Here is a 26144-nt window from a genome sequence, read left to right as displayed (position 1 = left end):
AAGCATACTATTCTGTTGATGGTTTCTAATGTTTAGATTTTGGCTGCTTCTCACTAACTGGCAAAACTTACAGAGGCTAATAAGTTCCTTCCAGTTCAGAAACAGATGCTCCATGCAGGGCAAAAATTTGAAAAACAGTGAAAAGTAAACTCAATTAGGAAAATATTTAAGACACCTGCTTAGTTTATGCCTAAACTAACATCCTAAGTTTATACCTATAAAATGTTTTTTTGGTTTTTTGGGTAAGATTTTATTTATTTATTTCAGAGAGAGCAGCATGCACATACGCATACAAGAGTTACGGGAGGGGCAGAGGGAGAAGCACACTCCCCACAGAGCAGGGAGCCCTATGTAGGGCTCGATCTCCCGATCCTGGGATCATGACTTGAGCTGAAGGCAGATGCTTAACCAACTGAGCCACCCAGGCACCGCTATAAAAGGCTTATTAAAAGATTACAAAATTGGGGTATCTGCGTGGCTCAGGTGGTGTTTGATTCTTGATTTTGAATCAGGTCATGATCTCAGGGTCACGGGACTGAGCTCCACGCTCAGTGTGAAGCCTGCTTAAGAATCTCCCTCTCTTTCTCCCTCTGCCCTTCCCCACCCACTCATGCTCTCTCTAGGGGGAAAAAAGGCAAGAAACAAAAAAAAGATTACAAAGTTAACTCAAAATAGAGTAAAGAACATAAGACCTAAATCCATAAAACTCTTAGGAGAAAACATAAACAGGTACTCCTTGATATCATTCTTGGTGATGATTTTTTTTTGGGGGGGGGAAGGTTGGCATCAAAAGCAAAGGCAACAGAAAGCAAAAATAGGCTACATCAAATAAAAAGGTTCTGCACAGCAAAGGAAACCATCAACAAAATGAAAAGGCAACATATGGGATATAAGAAAATACCTGTGAATCATGTATCTGATAAGGGGTTAAAATCCAAAATACATAAAGAATTCCTATAACTCCTTTATTGTGACAGATAGTAGCTATCTTTGTAAGCACAGCATAACATACAAACTTGTCAAATCACTAGGTTGTATACCTGGAAACTATGCAACATTTTACATCAACTATATTTCAATAAAAAACAAGAAAAGGGGCACTTGGGTGGCTAGGTCCATTAAGTGTCTGCCTTTGGCTCAGGTCATGATCCCCAGAGTCCCAGGATCCAGCCATGCTGGATCCCTGCATCAGGATCCCTGTTCAGGGGGGAGTCTGCTTCTCCCTCTCCTTTTGCCCCTCCTCTTGCTTGTGCTCTCTCTCTCTAATAAATAATAAAATCTTTTAAAAGAGCAAAAACAAAAGCTCATACAACTCAATACGAAAAAAATCCCCATTAAATCTGATTAAAAGGTAGGCAAAGATCTGAATATACATTTTTTCCAAAGCAGACATACCAGGAGCTACATGAAATGGTGCTCAACAGCACCAAACAGGGAAATGCAAATCAGAATCATAACAGGGTATCATCACCTCATACCTTCAAAATGGCTATGATCAGAAAGATAAGAAATAACAAATGTTAGTGAGGATGTGGAGAAAAGGTTAAACCTCATGCACTTCTGGTAGGAATGTGAAATGGCATACCACTATGGAAAATAGTATGGAGGTTCCTCAAAAAATTATACATAGAAATACCACATGATCCAGCCAATCCTACTTCTGAGTATTTATTTGAAGAAAACAAAAACACTAATTTAAAAAGATATATGCACACACACCCCCATGTTCACTGCAGCTTTATAACAGCCAAGACATGGAAGCAACCTAAGTGTCCACTGGTGGAAGAAAAAAGAAATGGAAGAGTACACATACACATACACACATGTGCACGCACAAGCACAATACAGTATTATTTAGTTGCAACAAGGAAAAAAATTTGCCATTTGCAACAACAGAGATAGACCTTGAGGGCATTATGCTAAGTAAAATAAGTTAAACAGAGAAAGACAAATACTGTATGATCTCACTGATGTGTAATCTTAAAACAAAATCCAAGTTCATAATTAAAGAGAAAAGATTGGTGGTTGCCTGAAGCAGAGACCAGGATATGGAAAAACTGGGTGAAGGAGATCAAAAAGTACAATCTTCCAGTATAAAATAAGTCCTGAGAATTTAGTATACAGCATTGTGACTATGGTTAATCATACTGTATTTGTACATTTGAAAGTTGTTTAGAGTGGCTCTTAAAAATTCTCACAAGAAAAATAACCGTATAACTATGTATTGTTAACTACACTTCATGGGGTGATCATTTTGCAATATACATACTTGGAACCGTTATGTTATATACTTGAAACTAACAATGCATCAATTGCAGAAATTGATGAGTGCAGAACCTCTGAGTGCATCTAAGACCTAAAGAATCAGAATCTACATTTTTAAAAGAACTTCGGAAGATTCATATGCAAATTAAAGTTTGGGAAGAACTAGTCTATATTATCTCATAAGTCATGGAGCCTGGTACATGGTAAAATAATATTAGCTCCTATTGTTTTTCCTACTACCACTAGCACCTCATTAAGTTCTAAAGAGCTCACATTCTTAAACTGATTCTTCCACTATCCCTTTCACATACTATATGCAACCAGGAAAATTAGATAAAAGAGAAAGTTAAAATGGCACTCCAACACAAAAGCAGCCTCAGATTTTACATATTTTAAAGCCTCTATCTTCTACTACTGTATGTCAACAGATTAAGACAAAGCATATAATTACTGTTCAATAAATATTTTTAAAATATTTACTATTTGTGAAATCAACTCAAATAAACCAAACCTAGGAACAAATAACATAGTTATAATAACCCTTACATTAATAAGTGATAAATAATTGCAAGAAGAAAGGATACCTGCCAATGAGCAAAACAAATGTTCTTGCATTCAGTACAATAACATATTTTCATAGCCAGTTACATCTGTTAAATTTTGCTGAATATTTATTTTATATTAGGTGAGAAAAAATAAAAGCAAAAAACAATTAGTATATAGAATAATATTTAATCTATATAAGCTTATTATAATTTATAACCTATATAAGCTTATTATATATTATAGTATATAGAATAATATTTAAGCTATATAAGCTTATTATAACCTATATAAGCTTATAAGCTAATATTTAACCTATATAACCTATATAACCTATATAAGCTTATAACCTATATAAGCTTTAGTCCTTATATAATAAGGACTAAAAATTGTAAGTACTAAGAGTTTTAAATTTTGTCTAGATTTTCTAAAATTTCTATGAAAACCATTTACTGCTTTTGAAAAAAGTTTCTCACAGTTTTTCTTCTAACATGATTAAAATACCATACTATCATTGTAGAAAATTGGTTAAGTATACAGAAATAACATCAGCTAAGCAGGAAAAAAAAGATTCCTATTTTACCTCAACTGAAATGCAAAACCAGGAAAATTTTGACATTTTGTCCCCAATTTTTACATGTTTCTAACTAGTTTACACAAATAAAAATGTATGTAATAACTATATATCCATCATTCAACAAATAAAACATTGCCAATATAGCTTAAATCCCTATGGAATCCTCTCAAATTCCCCTCTGAAGTAAACAATACCCTAAATTTGTCTTTTTATTGCTTTCATGCATTATTTTATTATACTTCTATTACATATGCACACTCCCTAACTAAAATAATACATAGCACATTCTGCATCTTTTAAAATGTTATCTAAAGAGTATCCTTTTCCTTTATTCACTTAACATTCAATATATGAAATTGACAACATGTTGAAAAAGTGTAGCACTAGTATATACATGTCACTACTATATAATATTCTACTTATAAACATACCACAATTTATCTATCCATTTCCCTTTCAATGACATTTAGCTTGTTTCCCATTTTCCCCTATTACAAACAAGGCCGCTATATATAAACACTAGTAATATGTCTTCTTGCACACACATGAGAATTTATGTGAAATTTTCTCTAGGAAAATTTCTCTAGGAATTTCTAGGTTAGAGTATGCACTTCAAAGTTACTAGACACTGCTGACCTGTTCTGTAGGATAGAAATTACTATCATTTAAGAAAAAAAGTCTCATATTTCATACTGAATCAGAAAGTTTCTGAGCCATACAGACAGACCCAACTTATGAAAGATAGCTTCCTAAGTCCACTTATAAGTTGTATGTAATTTGTGATGCACTTTCCAGATGGTAAAAAGCAAAGCAATCACGATTACATTTCCTGATCAATTCATTTAACCCTTATGTAGTCTTTTTCTTATCTAAGAGTCTGACCTGGGTTAAAAGGCAGTCCTTTGCCATAATAAATATTCAAGACCACATCTACTAAATGAGTTAATCTTCTCCAGGCTCCTTAGTTTACCCTAAGGTTCTATAAATAAAACTGCATCCATTACTCCAGGTGTGGATTAAACAAAATTTGACAGAAATACAATAGTATTTTTAGTTTGTTGCCAGTATCTGGTCTTGAGGATTAGTGTTATATAGGCTATTATAGCCACTGGTAACAGTGTTGACTGATGCTGATTGTTAGATTCTGACCCCACAGGCATAACAGTTCACAGTTCATAATTAAAACAGTAATATACATCCTAGTAATATTCAGAGGACAATACTTTTGGATTCTCTTGTCAGCCATGGTGATACTCACCATCTTCCAGCCATTTATACTGCCTCTTCTTGCTCCTATGAATAAAGCCACTCATCTTTAAGGGTAAGCCCAAATTAAAAGTATAATTTTTTTTAAATTTTTTTTTTTATGATAGGCACAGAGAGAGAGAGAGGCAGAGACATAGGCAGAGGGAGAAGCAGGCTCCATGCACCAGGAGCCCGACATGGGATTCGATCCCGGGTCTCCAGGATCGCGCCCTGGGCCAAAGGCAGGCGCCAAACCGCTGTGCCACCCAGGGATCCCTAAAAGTATAATTGTAAAAGAATGTTCTTTTGATAACCAGCTCATATGGGTGGGTAAATCCATGGCTTTGATTTAACTCCTGGAAGGTGAAAGTAAGTAAGCCATAGATGAAAGATCAGGGATACCTTCTAGGAATGTACATGAAGTCTTCACTCAATCTATATAATAAGGTCTTCTGTGCCAACAATAATAGCAACGGCATACGTTTGATGATATGCTTTGTGAGAACATGAGTTAAGGACTCTACTCACTTAATTCTTACAACATCATGAATCCTCACAATCCCATGAACTATTATTCCCATTACATAGATAAGAAAATGAGTGCAGAAGATTCACATAATTCACATGATATCCATCAGTAAGTAATAGCAGGATGAATCTGAATCCAAGCAATCTGACTCCAGAGCCCACCATGCAATGCTACCTCTCTAGTAATAACTGTTCCTCCCTAGAATTATGGTGAATTAAATGGCTCAATGACAGGCTAGAGACATAAAATGAACAGTGTATTTGTTCAAATGGTAATTCACAGGTGACAAAGGAAATAAGCCAGGAAAATGCAACAAAACAGCAACAAAAAGTTTTTAAACCACCCCATTAGCAAGTGGTATTTCAAATAATGGAGATAGTCATGAGAGTTTTGAGAAATTTTTGAACCTGTGGATTCTGACGGGAAAAAAAGCAAACAAAATGGGAAATGGAAACATTTCCTTTGGTAAGTGGATATCAAGTGCATTCATTCATTATTCATTCATTCCTCCTGCAGAACATTTCCCTTGCTCAAGGTGGGAATAAACTACAGCAACCTTCTGTGATAATGAGACAGTTCCTGCAGAGAATGTAAACAGAAGACTCAATGAACTTTTCGTGGTGTATGAAGCAAATTCCAAATTCATACACCATTAGGACTAGAAGTTGAGTGCCCATGTAAGATGGAGTTTATGATAATGACATGGCAATTATAATAATCAATATTTGTTACAATGCGGGGGGCACCAGAGAAAGGGTACGTAACTCTATTCCAATAAACAAAGGGAGTATCTGAAGGACACGGAAAATTACAAAACAATAAAAAATAAAAAATATCGTTCCTACAGAGATAAGAATCTTTAGAGTCAGAGTCTTAAATCCAACTTCAGCTTGAGGCCTACCCAGAGAAAGAGAGTCAGAGGAGGCACCCAATCTTCCTTTGGGAACTGGTGACTTGTTTTGCAGCACTGAAGCTACCCAAACATAGCAATTGAATGCAAAAGGACTTGTAAGAGAAACATCCATTATCCCCTTCTTTAGTTTCTAGGTCTCTGGAACCCCTAGTGTCACCTAGCTAAAATACTACAGGTGACATATAGGTATTCCAACAAAGAAAGAAAACTACTTCTACCTAATACCAAAGAAAGTGTCCCTGATTCCTGATACATAGTTTCTCTTGGAGAGTTCTCAGCAGCTGAAAAGTTCTTCCCTTGAAAGACAGAAAAGCATCACCATCAGATAGGAGAGGTAGGTGGAGCTACTCTGTGTAAATATATCTTACAAAACCCCTAACTTTTAGAGATGACTTTTTAATGATAAACGGGCTTCTGAAAACTAAAAATGGTCCTTAGCAGAAATTCTATATTAAACAAGTAGGTTAGTAAAAGAGTTCATCAAGATTTTCTTGGATTTTGTACAATTCCAAAGACGACAGTAGGCATGGGGTGAAGGAGACACTACTGCCACCTACCCCTGACCACCCCCACCCCCCAACCCATGGCTTCCCCCTTTTGCATCACCACCACTCCTGAATCCCTGTTTCCTGAATTGTCGGAATTTTTTTTTAACAAAACTAAAAAACAAAACAAACAAACAAACAAAAAAAGCTTTCAGAATTTTTAGCTTTCAAAATTTTTAAATTTGTAAAAGCACTTAAAATATTTTTGAGAAAGCTTCTACTTTTTTTAGTTTAAGAAAACATTTTTAAAAATTAATTGTAAATACCCACACTTGCAGCTTTAGTATCACACCTTCCCAGCAATATGTTAATATTTCAAAGATGTTTTAAAGAAACTTTTCTAGGTTAGTCTTTATTGCTAAGAACATCAAAGGAATTAAACTCAAAATATATATTACCCCTCCCATTTTCATGGCCCTTTTGTAACAAAATATCCATCACTCATTTCTGCATGTTTGCCACCCTGTCTTTTACGTATCAGTATGTGAAGCTATCTCCTCCATCAAGTTGCCTAACCAGGAAGGCCTCTGAGCAACTTTAACATACTGCTGAGGAATGACCCCTGGGGGAGTACTTATTTACCCGTTTGAGGAACACATTCTAGATTTCCATATGGGCAAATCAACTTTTTAAAAATCACTAAAAGCCGGATTCTTGTGGCTATTCATGTGTCCAGATATCTTAGTTCACCCATATCATACATATACTTAAATAACCAAATTAAGTGAATTCATAAAAAAAAAAGAAAAAATTAACTAATAAAAATAGTTCCACCCCTCTTCTACTCATGCACCTTAGAGTAAAGCATGGGAGATAGAATCTATTGTTCTGTCCATTAGTATGGGTTTTTGAGTGCTTCTCAGGTGAAACACCTCACTTCATGGCTATTGTATTGTGTTCTTCATACAATATGATATTAAAAACACAAATCAGCAACTCTGTCTAATAAACACACAAATAGCTATCTTACCCATTATCAGAGGAAAATCCCACTCTGATGTGTACGTATGTATCCTATTTATCCAATAAATAAATAAAAATGGCAAGGCAAGTTTAAGTGACATTATTAGAATATTTCTGGCCAATACACATAATTAAAAGTAAAAATAAGAAGACAGTTACTTCCTTAAAAGTAAAGTTTTATTGTATTTCAGACTTGTAGTCCAAATTGATACAGTTTGGATTATATAAGATTAGTTAACTATATTTGCATACAATATAAAATTTTCAGATACTAAGAAAAGTATCCAGGAGACCAGGACCCCTCTGATAATCAATAGTAGTTCACAGTATTACCAGTCTTTTTAAAAATATACTCCCTAAGAGAGACTGGGAGATGTGTCACTTAAATATTAAAACTAATAGTGGCACAAACTGAATTATCATCTACTTGATCAAATGTGACCATTTTGTTTAGAGCAACAACTGAAATAGATTTCCTCTTTTATCCTGCTCTCTGCTTTGTGTTCTTATGTTTTCAGTGTATACTATCAATCTCTAACCTACATCCATTCAAATGTGTTTACTGATACTTCTGTGATAGGATCTTTTTTCTTTCCTGTTCTTGACTTCCTTTTCATTCTCTTCTTCCCTATAACCTATCCCTTTTACCTGTCTTTCGTATCATTTTAAACTAGTTACTGTGCATATGGAAGTGTGATAATGCATATGCATACATAAGTATTACTGCCAATAATTTATCAGGCACTGTGTAGATGCTTGCACACAACAATGAATAAATGTCTTCAAGGAGCTCATCATTTAGAAAAAAAGAAATAGTACCTACAAATATTTTAATAAACTGAGTCACTTTTGCATGAGGTCTGATCTGAGCCTGAGGTGTGTAACATTACAACTTCCAAAGGTCTGATCAGTATTCCTAGACTCTCTATTAGTCCAGTGGGCAAGATGGCATGACCAATGAAACTTTAATTGATGTCCAAGCCAGTGTGCCAATTTCCAAGTTAAGCTTCCTGAGTTGAGTAAGAATAGTTTAGAAGATGGTAATATATCAGCACAACTTCAAATGTGAACCTCAAAGCAGAACGAGCACTCTCAGGCAAGCAGAAGAAACAGCATTAAGATTTGATAAAAATGCTCTGAAGCATAATGAAACATGCTGATAACTAGAAAACAAAAATGTCAACAAGCATACCTCTGGTAGCATAATAATCATCACAGTAAACTTTTATTGAGTGCCTTCTATGTGCCACTATAAATAGATACTGCATTTTCCCCATCTCAAAGATGAGGAAATTTTGTCATAAAGAATTTAACTTTCTTAAAGTCAGAGAACAGTAGAGAACTGATTTAAACTTGGGAACTATGACAACAAATGACTTAATGTTAATTATTTTTTTTCTTTTTCATTTCCAACACCAAGAAATCTGACAATAGAGTACAAACTTAAATAGAGAATAATTTCCACTAGGCAAGCCATCTTCAAGGTCTCAGAATCCCTTTGGTCTCAGGACCTGTTATATAAAGATATTTTGTCTTAAAAAAAATTGAGAACCCCAAAGAGTTTTTGTTTATATAGAACATATCCAGTGATATTTATCACACTAGAAAGTAAATCTGAGAAATTAAAAGCACAAGAACTTGGAGCAAAAACATTAGCGTATATCATGCAGCATTTGCAAACTCCACAGTATACTCAGGAAAGAACAAGACTGAAATGGCAAAGAATGTTTTAGTACTATGAAAATAGTTTTAACCTAACAAACTATCTAAAAGGGTCTCAGAGACACAGAAAGATCCCTGGAACATACTAAGTAGATTGCTGTAATAGACTATTTACTGTATTTTAAAATAAATTATGAACCTTGATTACCACTACTGTCAGAATTTGGAAACCCTAGTTGAAGACTATTTATTTAAAACAGAGGCCTCATTTCAAAAGATTCAGGGAAGTCAAGGGGGGCATGCCTAACACCACACAGCTATTTGGTGGTAGTTATTTAATCTTACTATATTAAAGAATAGATCTTTGTCTTCTGATTATAAAATATCAGTAGACAAATATTTGGAGACAGTTAGCAGTAAGGAAAGTAACTACACAACAGTGAACAGGGTATCAAAATTCCAAAGATTTCTGGAATAAGTCAGTACTGTCAGTCCTGTGCAGAAAAAGCAGATAGTGCTGGCTTCGTTTCTCCATTCACTTGTATAGGCTGCTCCTAAGCTTCCATTTTTGAAGCAAATTCACAGTTCTAAATTAGATCAGCCTAGCTAAAAACTCCATTTCCATTTGCACTTCCAGACAGGATAGAGTTCCAGATTAACTCTCACACTTGAAACAATCAAAAGACTAAACATCAGTTTTGAGGCACCAGATGTGGGCAATGCAGCATACTGCTGATCCCTGAGAGAGGGGAAACAAAGTGAATCCTAGGATTGCTGAGAGGGGCTAGGGAAGAGGGAGATATACCTCACTTAAAAGTCTAACTAAAGAAAAAAAAAATAATAAAATAAATATTTCAGACACAAAGAAGATGAAAAACTTTATCAGCACCAGACCTACACAATGAGAGTGTTAAAACAAGTTCTTCAATCACAAGAAAAATAATACCAGCTAGAAATATGGACCTACACAAAGGACTAAAACATGTTTCTTAACCATAATGAAATTAAATATCAGTAATAAAAATATCACTAGAGAATCTCCAAATATTTCGAAATCAAATATACTTCTAAGTAACCCATGGGTCAAGGAAGAACTCAACAGGAAAATTCTAAAATTCATTCTATTTTGAACTGGGTGAAATGAAAACTCAACATAGCAAAAACTGTAGGATGCAGGTAACACCACAGCCAGAGGATAATTTTTAGTACTAAAATGCCATTTAGAAAAGATAAAAGGTCTCAAATCGATGACCTCAATCATACCTTAAGAAACTAGAAAAAAGGGTTGCCTGGGTGGCTTAGTCAGTTAAGTGTGCTTTTGGATCAGGTTATGATCCCTGGGTCCTGGGATGAAGTCTCACATTGGCCTCCTGCTTGGTGGGGAATCTGCTTCTTCCTCTCTCTTTCCCTATCCTCCCTGCTTATGCTCTTTCTCTCAAATAAAAATCTTTAAAAAAAATAAAGAAAGAACCTAGAAAACAAAAAGCAAATTAAATTCAAAATAAGAGTAATGGAAGTCAAACATATTGAAAACAGAAAAACAAAACCAACGAAACCAAAAACTAGTTCTTTGAGAATATCAGTAAAATGGTAAGCCTCTAGCCATACTGGGGGGGGGGGGGGAGGGAAATAATTCACTAATATCAGGAATGAGGTAGAGACTCTAACTACAATTCTATAAATATTGTGCCAGGTAGACTCTAAGATGGCTCTCAATGTTCTCTGGTATTCATACCCCCTATATAAACCATTCCCCCAGAGTGTGAGCTGGCCTAGTAATTTTTTTTTTTTTTAAGATTTTATTTATTTATTCATGAGAGACATAGAGAGAAAGGCTGAGACACAGGCAGAGAGAGAAGTAGGCTCCATGCAGGGAGCCCGATGTGGGACTCGATCCCAGAACTCCAGGATCATGCCCTGCGCCAAAGGCAGATGCTCAACCACTGAGCCACCCAGGCGTCCCTAGTAATTTGCTTCTAATCAATATGGCAAAGGTAGTATGATCATTTCTATGATCAGGCTCTTAATATTTTGTCTTCTATCTTGCTAGTAGACCTCCTCCCTTGTGGGCTTTGATGAAATAAGCTGCCATGATGGAAAGGCTTAGCTAGCAAGATACCGAAGAAAGCAATTTCCAGCCAACTGCCACACTGTGGCCTTCAGTTCAAATAAAAGAACTGAATCTTGACAAACACATATGAGTTTGGAAGCAGATCGTTCCCAAACAGGTCTTTAGATGGGGCCCCGGTTCTGACCAATATCTTGCTTAGAGCACCGTAAGAGACCCTGAAGCAGAGGACCAAGCTAAGCTGTGCTTAAATCCTCATGAATAGAAACTGACAGACAATAAATGTGTATTACTTTAAGACACTAAATTTGTGATACTTTGTTAGGATATCAAAAGATGATTAATACAAATATTTAAAAGATAACAAAGAAATATTATGCCAGCCAATAAATTCAATTTAAATGAAATAGACAAATAGGCATTTCTTAAAGTACATAAACTAATAAAGTTCACTCAAGAAAAAAATAGGTAGTGATCACTGGGTGGCTCAGCAGTTTAGCACCACCTTTGGCCCAGGGCCTGATCCTGGAGACCCGGAATCGAGTCCCACATCAGGCTCCGTACATGGAGCCTGCTTCTCCCTCTTCCTTTGTCTCTGCCTATCCCTCTCTCTGTGTCTCATGAATAAATAAATAAAATCTTTAAAAAAAATAGGTAACTTGAATAGTCCTTTATTTATAAAATTGAAATTATAATTAAAAATCATGCCCAGAAGGGTCTCCAGGCCCATATATCTTAACTGATAAATTCTACCAAACATTTAAGGAGGAATAACACCAATTCTACACAAATTCCTTAAAAAGATAAGAGAAATACCTCTCAACTCATTCTTTTAAGCCCAGATTAGCATATCAAATTCTGAGACCGTATAAGAAAAAAAAAACCCTACAAATCAGTATTACTCAAATATAAAAATTCTTAACATTTTAGCAAATTGAACTCAATAATATATAAAAGGAACAGTATATAATAACCAGTGCTATTTATCTCAGGAATATAAAATTGGTTTAAGATTTAAAATAATAATTGGTATAATTCTTAGAGCAACACAGTAAAAAAAAATCATATGACCATTTCAATAGATGTGGAGAAAACATTTCAGAAAATTGAAAATCTGTATTTGATAAATACTTTCAACAAATCAGGAACAGAAGGGAATGTCCTCAATCTAATAAATCACATCCATGAAACTTAGAACTAATATCATGCTTAAGGGTGAAACATTGTTTCCTAAACATCAAGGACAAGGCAAAGCTATCCACTCTAATTACATCTATTTAACACTGTATGAAGATATAACTAATTCAAAAAGAAGAAAAAAAAATCCAGATTGGAAAAGAAACAGTTACTTTCATTTTTCATGGATGATGTACTGTCGAAATAGAAAATCTTCCAGCATGTACAAAAAAGCTACCACAGCTAGTGAGTTTAGCAAGGTGCAGGAAACAAGATCCATTAACAAAAATGTACTATAGTCTTATATAAGACATGAATACCCATAAATTGAAATAAAAAACTTGTAACAGTATCAAAAATTATAAAAGAGATAAACTAAGTAAAAGATGTGTAATATGTGTTCAATGAAAACTACAAAACATTACTAAAAGAAATTAAAGAAGAATTAAATAGATACACCATATTCGTGGATCAGAAGACATCACATTGTTATCAATTCCCCTTAAAATGATAAATTCAACACAATCCCAAACAAAATCTCAGAATTCTAGAAACAAGGGACACCTCGGTAGCTCAGTCGGTTAAGTGTCTAAATTTGGCTCAGGTCATGATCTGGGGTCCTGGGATGAACCCTTCATCAGGCTCTGCACTCAGTGAGGAGTTCTGCTTGTCCCTTTCCTTCTTCCTCTGCCCATCCCCTCACTCATGTTCTTTCTCTTTCAAATAAACAAAATTAAAAAAAAAAAACTGTAGAAACTGATATGCTGGTTTAAAATTTTTCAATTTATATGCAAAGTGCCTAGAATTTACAAAACAATTTTGAAATAAATGACGAGGCTGGATACACTACCTGATATGAAGACTTTATTTATTTTAAAGACTTATTCACTAGAGAGAGGCAGAGAGCAAAAAGCACAAGCAGGATTCCCCTCCACTCTGAGCACAGAGCCTGACGCAGGATTTGATCCCACCACTCAGAGATCATGACCTGAGCCAAAACTATGAGTTGGCTGCCCAACCGACTGAGCTAACTAGGTGCCCCTGAAGATTTATTTTAAAGGTACAGTGATCAAGATGCTATGGTACTGGCGTAAAGACTTTGATAAATCAGTAGAACAAAACAAGTTCAGAAATTGACCTTCAGATAATGGTCAATTGATTTTCAACAGAGATAACAAGAGAACTCAATGGGGAAGGTAATCTTTCCAACAAATGGTGGTAACAAAACTACACAGCTTTATCTGTAAAGAAAATCTATCAATTTCAACCCTTACTTCACATCTTATACAAAAAAGAACTCACAATGGATAACACATCTAAATTAATGATTAAATGTATGTCATTTAATGTACTACTTCTTAAGACTATTACTAGCAGTCAAACTCAATTCATAAGTAACAGAAGGATTCATGGTGTGAAAAAAACTGTGAGAAATATATTCTATTCCTTTTTAAAATAACTACAACTTAGAATACTTTATTAAAAATTGAGAAATCTAATAAAGAAGTCTAATTTTGTTTAACTCAATAATACATAAATACGTTGGACTATGGAGCTCTGTATTTACACATTAATTATTAGTATCCTATAATACATAAATACATTGGACTATGGAGCTCTGTATTTACATATTAATTATTAGTATCCTATTAAGGACAGTTTGAGAAACTATGGTCTTGGCGAAAATTTTTGTTTTACATGTTATGAACTAATGTCCAGAGTAAGTAATTTATTTGATCAAGTTCACTTGTTAAATGAGAGAAGTCCCAGGCTTAGGTCTTTTGTTCTTTGTATTATAATACAGATTATCATTTTCAATTGATGTGCCCTAAAGATTTCTTAACCATGTAATGATTATTTCTGTTCTTCTACTTTCCCTTGGTCATCATTTTCATAACTTTTATCGCTATATAGTATAATAATCTGTTTTTCCCATGAGAATGAGCACTCCTTTTGCCCAGATAGCATGGAGTGATCATTTTATTTTGCTTAACTAGTCCATAGACCAGAAACTTATGGAATCTCAAATCTCAATAAATGCCGCATGAATGAAAGAACTGAGAGAAAAAAGGATTCCATGTGAACAGCCCATAGAGTACAAGCCCAAGAGAAGACTACAAAATTCTAAACTGGGAAGAAAAATAACTGAGTAAAAACTGATCTAAGAGAGTAAGGTAAGGTTAGTGGAAAATCAAGAATAATATTTAAAGAGCAAGAACTCCAAAAACTCAATGAGATATGATGGTATCACCAATACAGAGAGGATATTGGCTTACAGGACAGTTGATACTTTCTTGTCAATCACTAAATGACTTTTTTTTTTTAAGATTTTATTTATTTATTCACGAAAGACACACACACACACAGAGATGACAGAGATAGAGATAGAGATAGAGATAGATAGGCAGAGACACAGGCAGAGGGAGAAGCAGGCTCCATGCAGAGAGCCCAATGCGGGACTCGATCCCAGGTTTCCAGGATCACGCCCCGGACTGAAGGTGGCGCTAAACTGCTGAGCCACCAGGACTGCCCACTAAATGACTTCTTAAACTAAACATCAAGAAGAGGGTCTGCTCCATGCAAAAAGTAGCACATTATAATATAAAACCACATTAATTATTTTATTTGGTAGCACAAAGGGATTAAGTATCAGTTCAATACACTGAAAGAAAACACTCCATGCTTGTTATTTTCAAAATAAAATTGTTAGAAATATATGAGAACAAGTACATCACAAAAGGGACTAAAATTAATTGCCCATGCTAAGCCTTTTTGACATACATAAACTCATTTAAGATCTCATAACTACCCTGTGGAGTAGATATCCTTTCAAACAAATTTAAGGAACTTAGGAGTCTACATTCAGTCATAAGAATGCAGATTAGTAAACAAATAAAAATAAAAAAAGAGAATGCAGATTAGTAAGAATCTACATTCATAAATATCTGGGTTGCCAAGTTTTCCCCAATAATCTTTAAATCCCAAGATCTGTAATGCAATAAAGTTTTCCAACAGCTTCAATTTTGTGAACAATTTACTTTTCCTGACCTACATACAGAACCCTCTTGTTGGTCATTTAAAAATTGCAACAGGTCCCTCATCTTGTTCAGGACATACCCCAGGAATTCAAAACACCTGCTTTTTCTAAGGGGCATCTGAGACTTGTAAACTTCCTATGTGGTTTTGTATCAAAATGGATCTGTGATTTTTTTTTATGAGACTGGATATAAGAAGAGGAATACTTATAGACTACTTAATACATTCCAGATATTATGCTTTCTAGAATTTCCTATATTTTTCACACACTTGTTACGAGATAAATCTCTTTGCAGATGAGAAATATGAGGCTCAGAAATTAGGTATCTTATCTTTTCCAATGTCAAAATAGTGGTGCAACCATGAAGTAAATAAACTTACTGATTCTATGGCTTTTACTTTTAAGTACAAAATGTAAATAATAGTTTTATAAGAAATAATGACAGTACCATCATCTTACAACTTCTAGAGTATCTTCTCTTTCAAGTCCTGGACAAGGAGGAATAACAACTGTTTTGGGGTCTTTTACACTTTGGCAAGTGTGACATGGTAGAAAGGAAGAGTAATTTAGAGTCATACCCTGGCTATTAGTCTTGGATGTTCAATATCTGTTTAGTTATCCACTTTCTCTGAACCTCAATTTCCTCACTTCTAAAATGGACAGGATTTTAAAAATGGCTTCTTGAGAAGCTGGTGTGAAGCTTAAAATAGGGAACATGCGAAAGGCTTTATACAATATTTTAACAAATGCTAGTTATGATTAATTGCTATTAACAAAAATAGACTAAGTGGACCTAGAAAGGTATTCAGCTGAATCTATCCTCCATTCTGTTCTTATAAGAAATATGTAAATCTAAAGAAAATAATAAAACTGTTGTCAGAAATAAGAACTAAACAAATTACAAAAAGGGACTGAAGAGATATTCAAAGATTAGTAAGTTTTGACTTTCATTTGCTAAAGACTAAACAATGAGAAGATTTAGAAAAGAAAATTATGAAGATCAGTCCTGATAAGGATGCTATATGACAAGCATGCAAAGTTAAGTGAAACCAGTTTGTGAGGTGACAAACTAACATAAAGGCTGATTCCAAAAACTATTTGACAGCATCTGAATGGACTCTGTCCCTGGAAGAATGGCTAAACTGAAAAAAAAAAAAAAAAATAGGTCTGTCTAGCTTAAGATGGAAAAGTAGACAACCTGATTAGGTGTGTGATTTCTTTCATCTTAAATAAGTGCTAGTAAGAGATTTAAAGGAGCTTACATCATCCTAACCCAACTTTTTCCTTATCCAAGAACTAAGATCACAAGTTACAGGCAGATGCTGTTTTGAATGCAAAGAAGAGTAACAAACAACATTTTCCCTCATGGGTTTATTTAAACCTAACTTTAAAATACACTCTTTGCTCACCCAATAGTTTTTCTTCACATTCAGAACATTCAGAAGGAGCAGTTACATAACAAAACAGAGATTAATGGGAACATAGATGCAATATATAGAAAACACTTACTTTAATTCTCTGTCCCTCCTGTCTTGCTTTGCTATTTAACTGCTTCATCTCGTGTTTTGTACCTGAGATCAAGAGGCATAAAATACTATTTCAAAATTTGTGTGTCCTTTCTAATTATTGCATTTGAACTCGTAGCAGCTATTAAAACCTACACCATTTTCCCCTTCGAAAATAAAAACAATAGCAAATAATAAACAATCTAGAGAAAATATCTACTCTAGACAAGAGGAAGTAACACTAAACTTTATTACCCATCAATGGTATCAATGGAGGACAATGAGTAAAAATTTATCTTTTGATTCACACAACTAGATTCTCCCTTTTATAAGGGAAACTATCAAAATCAATCTGGTAGTTGGATAACACAACCACAGCTACCTTATCAAAGCCTGAATAAAACACATGGAGTTTAATTCAGGAGTCGCCATTCTGTTGGGGGGAGGAAATCTATACAATTTTATATCTTCCTCAGTTGCCAAATGTGCCATTTTTTTTCCTTTGAGATATCTCTCCTCTTTCCATTATTTTGTATTCTTGATCCTATCATCCTAATCTATGTCTTATTTCATCTCAAGGAGGCCTATGTAGTAACATTTTACCAGATCACACTATTTCTTGTCATTCCCTCACTTTGGATCCATCCCTCATACTACAATATACTGATGTTTATTTACAAAACCCTTCGTGTCATTCCCTGCATAAATATTTATTTTTAAGTAGCTCCCTACTCATCAAAAGATAGACTACATTTCCTGAACAGAAAGGTTACCTGCCTAATCACACACATTATTTACCTATATAGCAAGATCATTTACTCTTTACTGAATTTTGTGATTTTGAGGTCTCTGAACTTGGTCCCATCATTCCACATTCCAGAAAGCTATCCCTTTCAATCTTACTCATACAAATATTGTCTGTCCTACAACAGTCTACTCAAACACTTCCTCTTCACTCTTTCCTGATCACTGAAAGTAATTTCTCCATCTCCTGTAATGCCATGATAATCAGTGAAATTAATTTAATAATTAACTATTTGCTGCTTAATAATTATAGCTTCTTTATTACTGCCTTAAGAGTTAAAGTTTTATAATTTATTTAACTCTTTAGGTAAATAAGACTTGTATTTCTAATCACACTTCCTGAACTCTAAAATATGCTTTGTTCACTTTTAATGATGCAGAAACTGAGTGCACCTAACACATCTCAGCTTTTTAAAACTGGAGAACCAGAGTAAAGCACAAGTTCCTTTGAAGCAGAGAGACAATGTTATCCTTATTTACAAAGGTAGCTCTCATTACACTGTGCTATACTGGGAGAAGAAAACTACAGGTTCTCTCTACCCCTAGATATTCCCAAGGCCTCTCTACCGTCAAATGTAAATGACCTACATATCGGGCTCTCTCCAAGCTCCAGCAGTATAACCCTTCCTGGGGTCGAAATGAATAGATAGCACCTGAGGGGAACTGAGGCTCTATTACCTCATCTCCAACTTGTTATCCATCAAACTAGAGTGGCTGTTTGCCAAGCTCATCCACATGAATGAAAAGACACTGAATATCTGCTAAGAAGGGAGAGAATAATAAGCAAAATTAAAGATTACTTTAGTTACATCAGACAGAAATGGTCTAGGAACAGCTAGAGAGGTAACATTAAACTCGTCCAGATAATGTTAGGGACTCATTTTAGTTTTCATGGAATTTGAAAGCTGTATGTCTCTTCTAGTTGAATTTTTATTTATTTTTGTTTCCCTTACCCAAAGGAAGTATCCAATCTATGGTGTTGTGTATGTATGAGTCTTAGGAGGCTAGAGCAACTCTGAATCTTTGTACTCTTATATTCATTTTCTACCTGATGTGGTCTATCAGGCTGCCGTCCATGTGTACTCCTGACAAATGGTTTGAGAAATGACCACTGCTGGTGCCTTTTTTTTTTTTTTTGTAATAAAATGAACCCTCATTTTGCTACCTCACTCTAACAGGTAGCAAAAAGTCAGAGTACGCATTAAAATCAAAGAACTCAGAACATACACTTACTATTTATTTCTTAATTAGAAGTCTTTGAAGTTACTTTGTGCTGAGTCACATGTAGCCTCTAAACCTAGTATTTTAAAGCCAACTCATCACCACATAACTGGTTTTCCCCTACTCCACTAATAGGCCTAAGTCCGGAAATTTACTAAGGTAGTTATTATTAGTACCCACCTCCTTTCTATCAATGAAAAAAAGAAAAAGAAAAAAAAATTGAGGCAAAGAGAAATAATTTACCGAGTCATAGAGCTAGGAAGTAGAAGTGCCAGAAATAGAACTCATACAACTTGATTTCAATGTTCAAGCTCTTAAATTCTATGCGTGTCTACCTCACATCACACTATACTATGCTGGCTAGGTAACTTTAATTTTTTTTTTAATTATACCATGTTCCATGTCCTCTTTTGAAATATCAATTGCAGATCCTCTTTTCTCTTCAGTTTTCTCCTCTCTTCCCCCATTCCTTTAGTATATGGCAGAAAATTTAAGACATTTCTTCTCTGACTTGGGAAATACAAAGGTAGGGGGGCTAAAAAGTAACTGCAAAATTTTGAATATTTGAATTCTAGGCCAGAGTCTATCACTAACTAGACAGACTGTCTAGCCAAACCTTTTGTGTGTTTTTTATCAACAGCACCTATCTCAACCTAGCCAAATTTCAAACTCTCTTAGTTTCCTCACCCATACAATAAAAGGACTGGATATAGATAGCTAACACACTTTCCAGTTTTGAAATTCTATGATACTGCAAAATCAGGAGGAAAGGAAGAGCAACATGGACATGACTGTTTCACTGTGCAAACCATATTTATACAGAGAAGGAACAACCATGATAAAAATTTAACAATTAGAAAAAATAAGCAATCAAACTCCGTGCAATTGAATGTTGCTTTTTTCCCCTAAAATAACTACAATAGATTGTATATAACCTGAAAAATGCTCATAATTAAAACATCAACTGCTGGTCACTGCTGGTGCCTATAATTTTTATTAGTGGTTACGTACCACTGATCTCTCTTACTTTTTAAACTGAGAAATGAAAAATTCTGTATCTTAGGGAAAGAGTGTCAACAAGAAGACTGTTCCCTTTTCCTGTAAGCCCTATCATAACTCTAGGATGCAAACCCCAATGATACTTCAGTACTCTGAGCTTGGTCAGGCTGGGTTGCAAAGCTGAGAGGGCAAGAAACCCAAGATGATGTGGCCCCTTGGAATTTCCATGAACTAAAATGATCACACAACATTTCAGAAATGGAATTTGTACAGCAGGAAATACGACCATGAAAATGAACAACGAAACATTAGATATTTGGAGGTAATAATAATAATGATGGTAATAATAGTAATAGCAGCTTTCATTTATTGCTTCAATAAATGAAATACTTCACAGCTATTATTAGAACTCATCTTTACTCAAACCCTACAAAGTATATGCAAAATTATCATAATTTTAGAGATGAGAAATCAAGGCACAAAGAGGTTGAGTCACTTGTCCAATGTCACAAACTACAATTCTCCAGAGTCAGTGATCTTAAAGTCATTTTATTAAATGCTTCACTAAGTAATATCATCAATCAGGACAATAACTTGTAAGCAGGGGAAAAAGGAAGCCTATTACCATTAATACCACCACCATCTACTTCGAGCTTTGAGAGCTTCATCATAAATCAACTTTGATTCTTTTCCATTTCCAAACACAATTAATCTAGTAAATCTAACAATTCTTCCCCAATTTGATTATATTCAGTAAACATATATGTACAGAGCATCTATTACATAAAAAGCATTGTACTAGACAGAGTAAAACTTTTACAACTAAGTTTGTCAGGACTTCGGCTTTCCCAAGAAAGAAATAGATAAATGAAGGGGAAAAGAAGTATTTTATTTATGTCTCTTAAAAATCTAAAGGAAGTATATTATGTAGGACAAAATCAGCAAATAATGCTTATTCATTACACTTAGGATGTAGCACAACTACAAATATATTCATTCATTTAAATTTGGTTAATCATTACACATAGATCTAGTTAATAAATTCTGAAATACAATGAATTAAAGCCAACACACAGCACTAAGTACCACTGATTTAAGCACTTCACCTATATTTATCTCACTTAATCATAAAGTTACATGCATTTAAAATTCATGACAACCTTATAAAGTACTTATTATCCCATTTCACAAATGAATAAACTAAGGTACAATGAATTTGAGTAACTTGTCCAGAATCATACAGGCAGTAAGTAGCAGAGTTGGGATTAATGCCCCTGGCACTCTGGCTCCAGAAGCTGTGCTCCTGACCACTGCCTTTTAAAGAGGATGGAAAAAAAAATTTGGAACTAGAATAAATCATTAATACGGTAGTAAATAACAAAAATCATGGTATTCTCTGCCCTTTATACCTGGTGCAATGTCAAATATAGAAAACATTTGTTTATAGGAAAGGATAAAAACTAAGGGAAGGAGGAACTCCTTATATCTCCTGCTCTCATCTAAACTATCTGAGATCTTAATCACTCTTTTCAATCTCTGGTGCTTTAATCACCACTTTTCATATATTTCTGAAAATAAAAGTGTTATTCACATCATAATGATGCTGTTATTTTTTAATTGGTGTGTTTTGTTCTGCACAGGTAGGCAGCAGGTCAATGGTGCAGAAACCAGGACTCTACCAAAGGTGGAGAGGTTTGAGGGATATGTCACAAGTGCTCTTACTTCCTTATGATTTCTTATGAGTGCCTCAAACATGCTGTCTCATTTCCACATTTCTTAAAAATGCTGACCATGTCTACCATTTCTTCTATAACCACTATTAGATACAGCACTTATTTCTGTGTCTGCCTAACAAAAATTCTCTCTTGAATGATGCGCTATGGATAGTTCTGATAACTAGAAACTCAACGAATCACCTGAATACTGTGAGGCTACTTTTCTTTGTGGATTTGGGAAAAATAGGGCAGACAGGAGCTCTGCTGGAGTGACTTCTCCTACTCTGAGAAAACATGTATGAGACTATTTACACTGATGAGAGGTTTGTGGCCTCTTAACCATACAACTCCAGTAGAGCTCACTTACATATTAAGGTTACTAGAGCAGAAGGCTATCTTTGTTAGATTTAAAGTCAGTACCTGTTAGGCAAAAAGTATGCAAAGTAAACACTCCCCTTAAAAAGCTGTTAAATAGATACTAAGTTCAACCTACATGACTTGGTGTAGCCAATCTTGTACAGTAAAATGCATGGTTATAATACACTAATAGAGTAGTACTAATAGAGTTCATGTGCCAAATATGATTTTACAGTAATCCAAAAAATTATTCTTTCTCCCTTACAGTTTTAGTCGGGCAGGGAGGGAGGGAGAACAGCAACTCAGTTGAATCCAACTAAACTAGGAGCATATGCTTTATAACTCCACCAAACTACTCATTCTGTAGATTTATATACTTTTTATTGTGGCCTATTAAGTATTTTCAAGATTCACAAAAAGTAAAATAAAAAAATTTCCTATCAGCAATATAAAACCAAATTATTGTGGCCTATTAAATATTTTCAAGATTTACAAAAAGTAAAATAAAAAAATTTCCTATCAGCAATATAAAACCAAATTATTTAAAAAATAACACAACTTGCTTGTGATGCAAATGTTATTATTTATACTGGTAAAGTCTAAATAAATTTCAATGACACTATTTCTACAAAAGTATCTATAATTTCATTATATTTTAAATTGGCTTGTTAATAATTTTATAAACAATGTGTCAAAATTGGTTTATAGCCAATATCAGTATTTACTTCTAAGTTTAAAAAACTCAAATGCTATTATACTCAGTAGAATAAAGTACTTTGGTAAACTGAAATTCTTATTAACAAAATTATATTCATCTGTACTTACAATAGTGAAAAACAGTCAACTTAGTAGATGGTGTTTAATAATAAACTCAAAAAGTTGATAAACTTTCTATAAATCAGTGTTGAGAGCAGCTTGAAAGATAACCATAAATGTCTTTCTCTGGTGAGAAGAGTTCAGGGAAGAATTAAATCGAAGTCATAATAAAAAAAATAACTTCTTAACTAGATAGCTAAACCATTCTAGGTTCAAAATCATGACTAGGGCGGAAGCAGCAAAGTTAGTGGAAGAGCGGATTTCAGTGAAAATAAAAATAAAGGGTAGTATTAAATCACGTTCTATCTGATCTCTCAGTAGACAGGTAAGAAAAAATATATATAACTTTTCACTGTACATAATATAGACTAAAAAAAATTAAGAGTGAAAAACAGCATTTCACATTGACCGATAGATCTAACAGCAAAAAAGAAAAGGAAGATTTACTGTGAAGCCCATCTCTAGGGGCAAACTTAATTTCAGAATCATGAAATATGTAAAAGTCTGGATACACTATTATGTTCTCTTCTCCTAGAAGAACACAGTAAGTTAAAAAAAAAAGTTTGAAAGGAAAGTAAACATAAGGTACAAAAGCATCACAATGGATTTTAAGAAATAATGTTATCACACAGTAACTCAAGACTTTGAAAAAAAATAATCCAATATTAGTAAGTAATATTTTGTTCTCCACTATGTAAAATCCATACTTCACAATCTAAACAGGAAATCTGGGACACCTGGGTGGCTCAGCGGTTGAGTGTCTGCCTTTGGCTTGGGGCGTGATCCCCGTCCCGGGATCGAGTCCCGCATCGGGCTCCCTGCATGGAGCCTGCCTTTCCCTCTGTCTGTGTCTCTGCCTCTCTCTGTGTCTCTCATGAATAAATAAAGAAAATCTCTTTTTTAAAAAATAAATAAACAGGAAATCTACCTTTTCTATTCACAATATTATTTAAAGAATCAAAAACTTTTAAAAGTGGAAGGAAATTTGGACATCAATCAGTTTAACTATCCCCATGGTAAAATAAGGTGTCCAAGATTTCACCACAGAGTTGATAAATCCAAGTCTTATGGTGCCCAAGACAGTGCTCTTTACATTACAAACCAGCTTTTTTCAGCACTGAGTACCTAAAGGAAAACACTAAAAACCATGTTTAATTGTCTCTCTGAATATCTTTTTGGGCTCTACATGACTAGTCTTTTTCTCCCAAAATTATATAAAATAAATTAAACATAGGCTACAGCCAAATATATAACAAACCACATATTTTAACTCTGTGTTTTTCAATGCAAAACAGCATAACCCATATGGAGACTATGAGCTCTAATCACATATTGCTTCCTTCCACTTACGCCAATTTGCTTCAAGGGTTGAGTATCCATAAATTTTTATGTCTATCTTCTACTGGTTAATTCTAAAGAAGTAAATAGTTCATTATTCATTCAAAGTATAACGTTTTTTGTTTTTTTGTTTTTTGTTTTAAGTATAACGTTTTTGAAAAGGTATCCCTTAACCTCACCAATTTACTGCAGAGTCTGAGAACATATAGTTTAATTTTACTGACAATTCTTTGGTCTAATTTTTAATCTTTCAGTCTCATTATTTTAAAGTTTTGGGGGATCTGTTTATTGCTAAAAAAAGGGCTCTTTTTGACCTTTCCCAGCGTAAAATGTTAGCTCAGTCCTATTTTCTAACTGCCAATCAAGAAATGTCATCTGTTATGTCTGTTTTGATATGCTTCCAAGAGACAGGGCTATAGAGTCCCTGATATAAACAGCTGATGACTACTAGAACAAGAATGGAAGAGGAAAGACTGGAAACTGATACTTGAAAGTCAGTGCCATCTCTCAAAGGTAATACAGGAAGAAAACAATACACAAAGAAAAATGGCAATGTATGAAGAATACTTAGTGAGGCATTCCAAACACTCCCAAGAGTATTGCAGGTAATCCAAGTGTAGAAATAACACCAAGAACACTTCTTTCATTGTAAGAGATAGAATAAACTCCCAAAGTATGGCAGTAAATTAAAATTTTTTAAAAAATTAAATCTACCATGAAGGTACTGCGTATTCTACAGTATTCCCATGTAAATATGTTAGTCTTCATATCTCTTAGGAATCAGAGCTCGTGTACAAAAAAATCTTACTTATTCTGCCAAATGACTTTATAGTTTTAATCAAGGACTGGCTGATGAATGAACTTACTCTAGATGAGTCATAAGAGGGGCTTGGTTGACCACTTGTTCCCCAAGATGTTGTACCTCCTCGTTCATCCATACCTAAGGAGAGAAGAAAGTGAAAGACATAAATCCAAAAGGCTACTATAATGGATTTGTTTTTATACAGTATAGCAGAGAGTACAATTCAGTAAGCGGTATTTGCATTTGTATGGAACTAGCTGTATATCAAATCTTGTCTCAGAAACCCGAAGAAAATAAGTTATCCCAGAAAGTCCTCATTACTGCTCCATACAGCACCCTATATATAATGAACAATTTCAAAACCACGTCTTTGGAGACTTTAAAGTAGGGTATAACCTAGGTCTCCTCATTTCTGTCTCCATCCACTGCTACTCCTTTTTTTTTTTTTTTTTTTAAAGATTTTATTTATTTGTTCATGACAGACACAGAGAGTGAGACAGGCAGAGACACAGGCAGAGGGAGGAGCAGGCTCCATTCAGGAAGCCTGATGTGGGACTCGATCCCAGGTCTCCAGGATCACACCCTGGGCTGCAGAAGGCGCTAAACCGCTGAGCCACCAGGGCTGCCCTCCACTGCTATTTCTAAGAGTAGATGAAACCCCCAACTTTCTATGGGTTAGTTCTATGTGCACAAAAATATGAATTTAGTTCTAATGGATAAGCCTTAGAAAATGACACCAAGTTGGGTGCATTGGTGGCCCAGTTAATTGTCTGCCTCTTGATTTGTGCTCAGGTCAGATCTCAGGGTTGTGAGATCAAGCCCTGCATTGGGCTCTGCATTGGGCATGGAGCCTGCTTAAGACTCTCTCTCTGTCCTTCCCCTGCCTCCTCTCTAAAAAAAAAAAAAAAAAAGAAAAGAAAAGAAAAAGAGAATTAAACAATTTGAACTGTTCAAGTTAATAAAATTGGTTTCTAATGTAAAATTGATTAGATGTTCTAAACTGAAGATACCAAACTAAATCAAACTATACCAAATCATATCAAATCAACGTTAGTTACATTAAA

General features: G+C 34.6%; 1 protein-coding gene across 9 annotated transcripts in view; it reads right to left on the bottom strand.

Annotated features, from left to right (window-relative positions):
• The window catches only part of TCF12 (transcription factor 12), a 367303-nt gene that overhangs the window by 200276 nt on the left and 140883 nt on the right, over positions 1-26144 (bottom strand). For 8 of the 9 annotated variants that reach the window (XM_025472675.3, XM_025472677.3, XM_025472678.3 and 5 more), the window contains exon 4: positions 25145-25218. In XM_025472675.3, coding sequence (XP_025328460.1) covers positions 25145-25218 — 74 coding nt within the window. Of the gene's footprint in view, positions 1-17032; positions 17095-25144; positions 25219-26144 lie in introns of all 9 variants that reach the window. The other variant, XM_049104445.1, reaches the window with a different exon arrangement.

This window comes from Canis lupus, chromosome 30 (genome assembly GCF_003254725.2).
Source record: "Canis lupus dingo isolate Sandy chromosome 30, ASM325472v2, whole genome shotgun sequence".
Lineage (NCBI taxonomy): Eukaryota > Metazoa > Chordata > Mammalia > Carnivora > Canidae > Canis > Canis lupus.
Note: the sequence above shows the minus strand (reverse complement) of the source record. Positions and strands in the feature narration are given on the sequence as shown.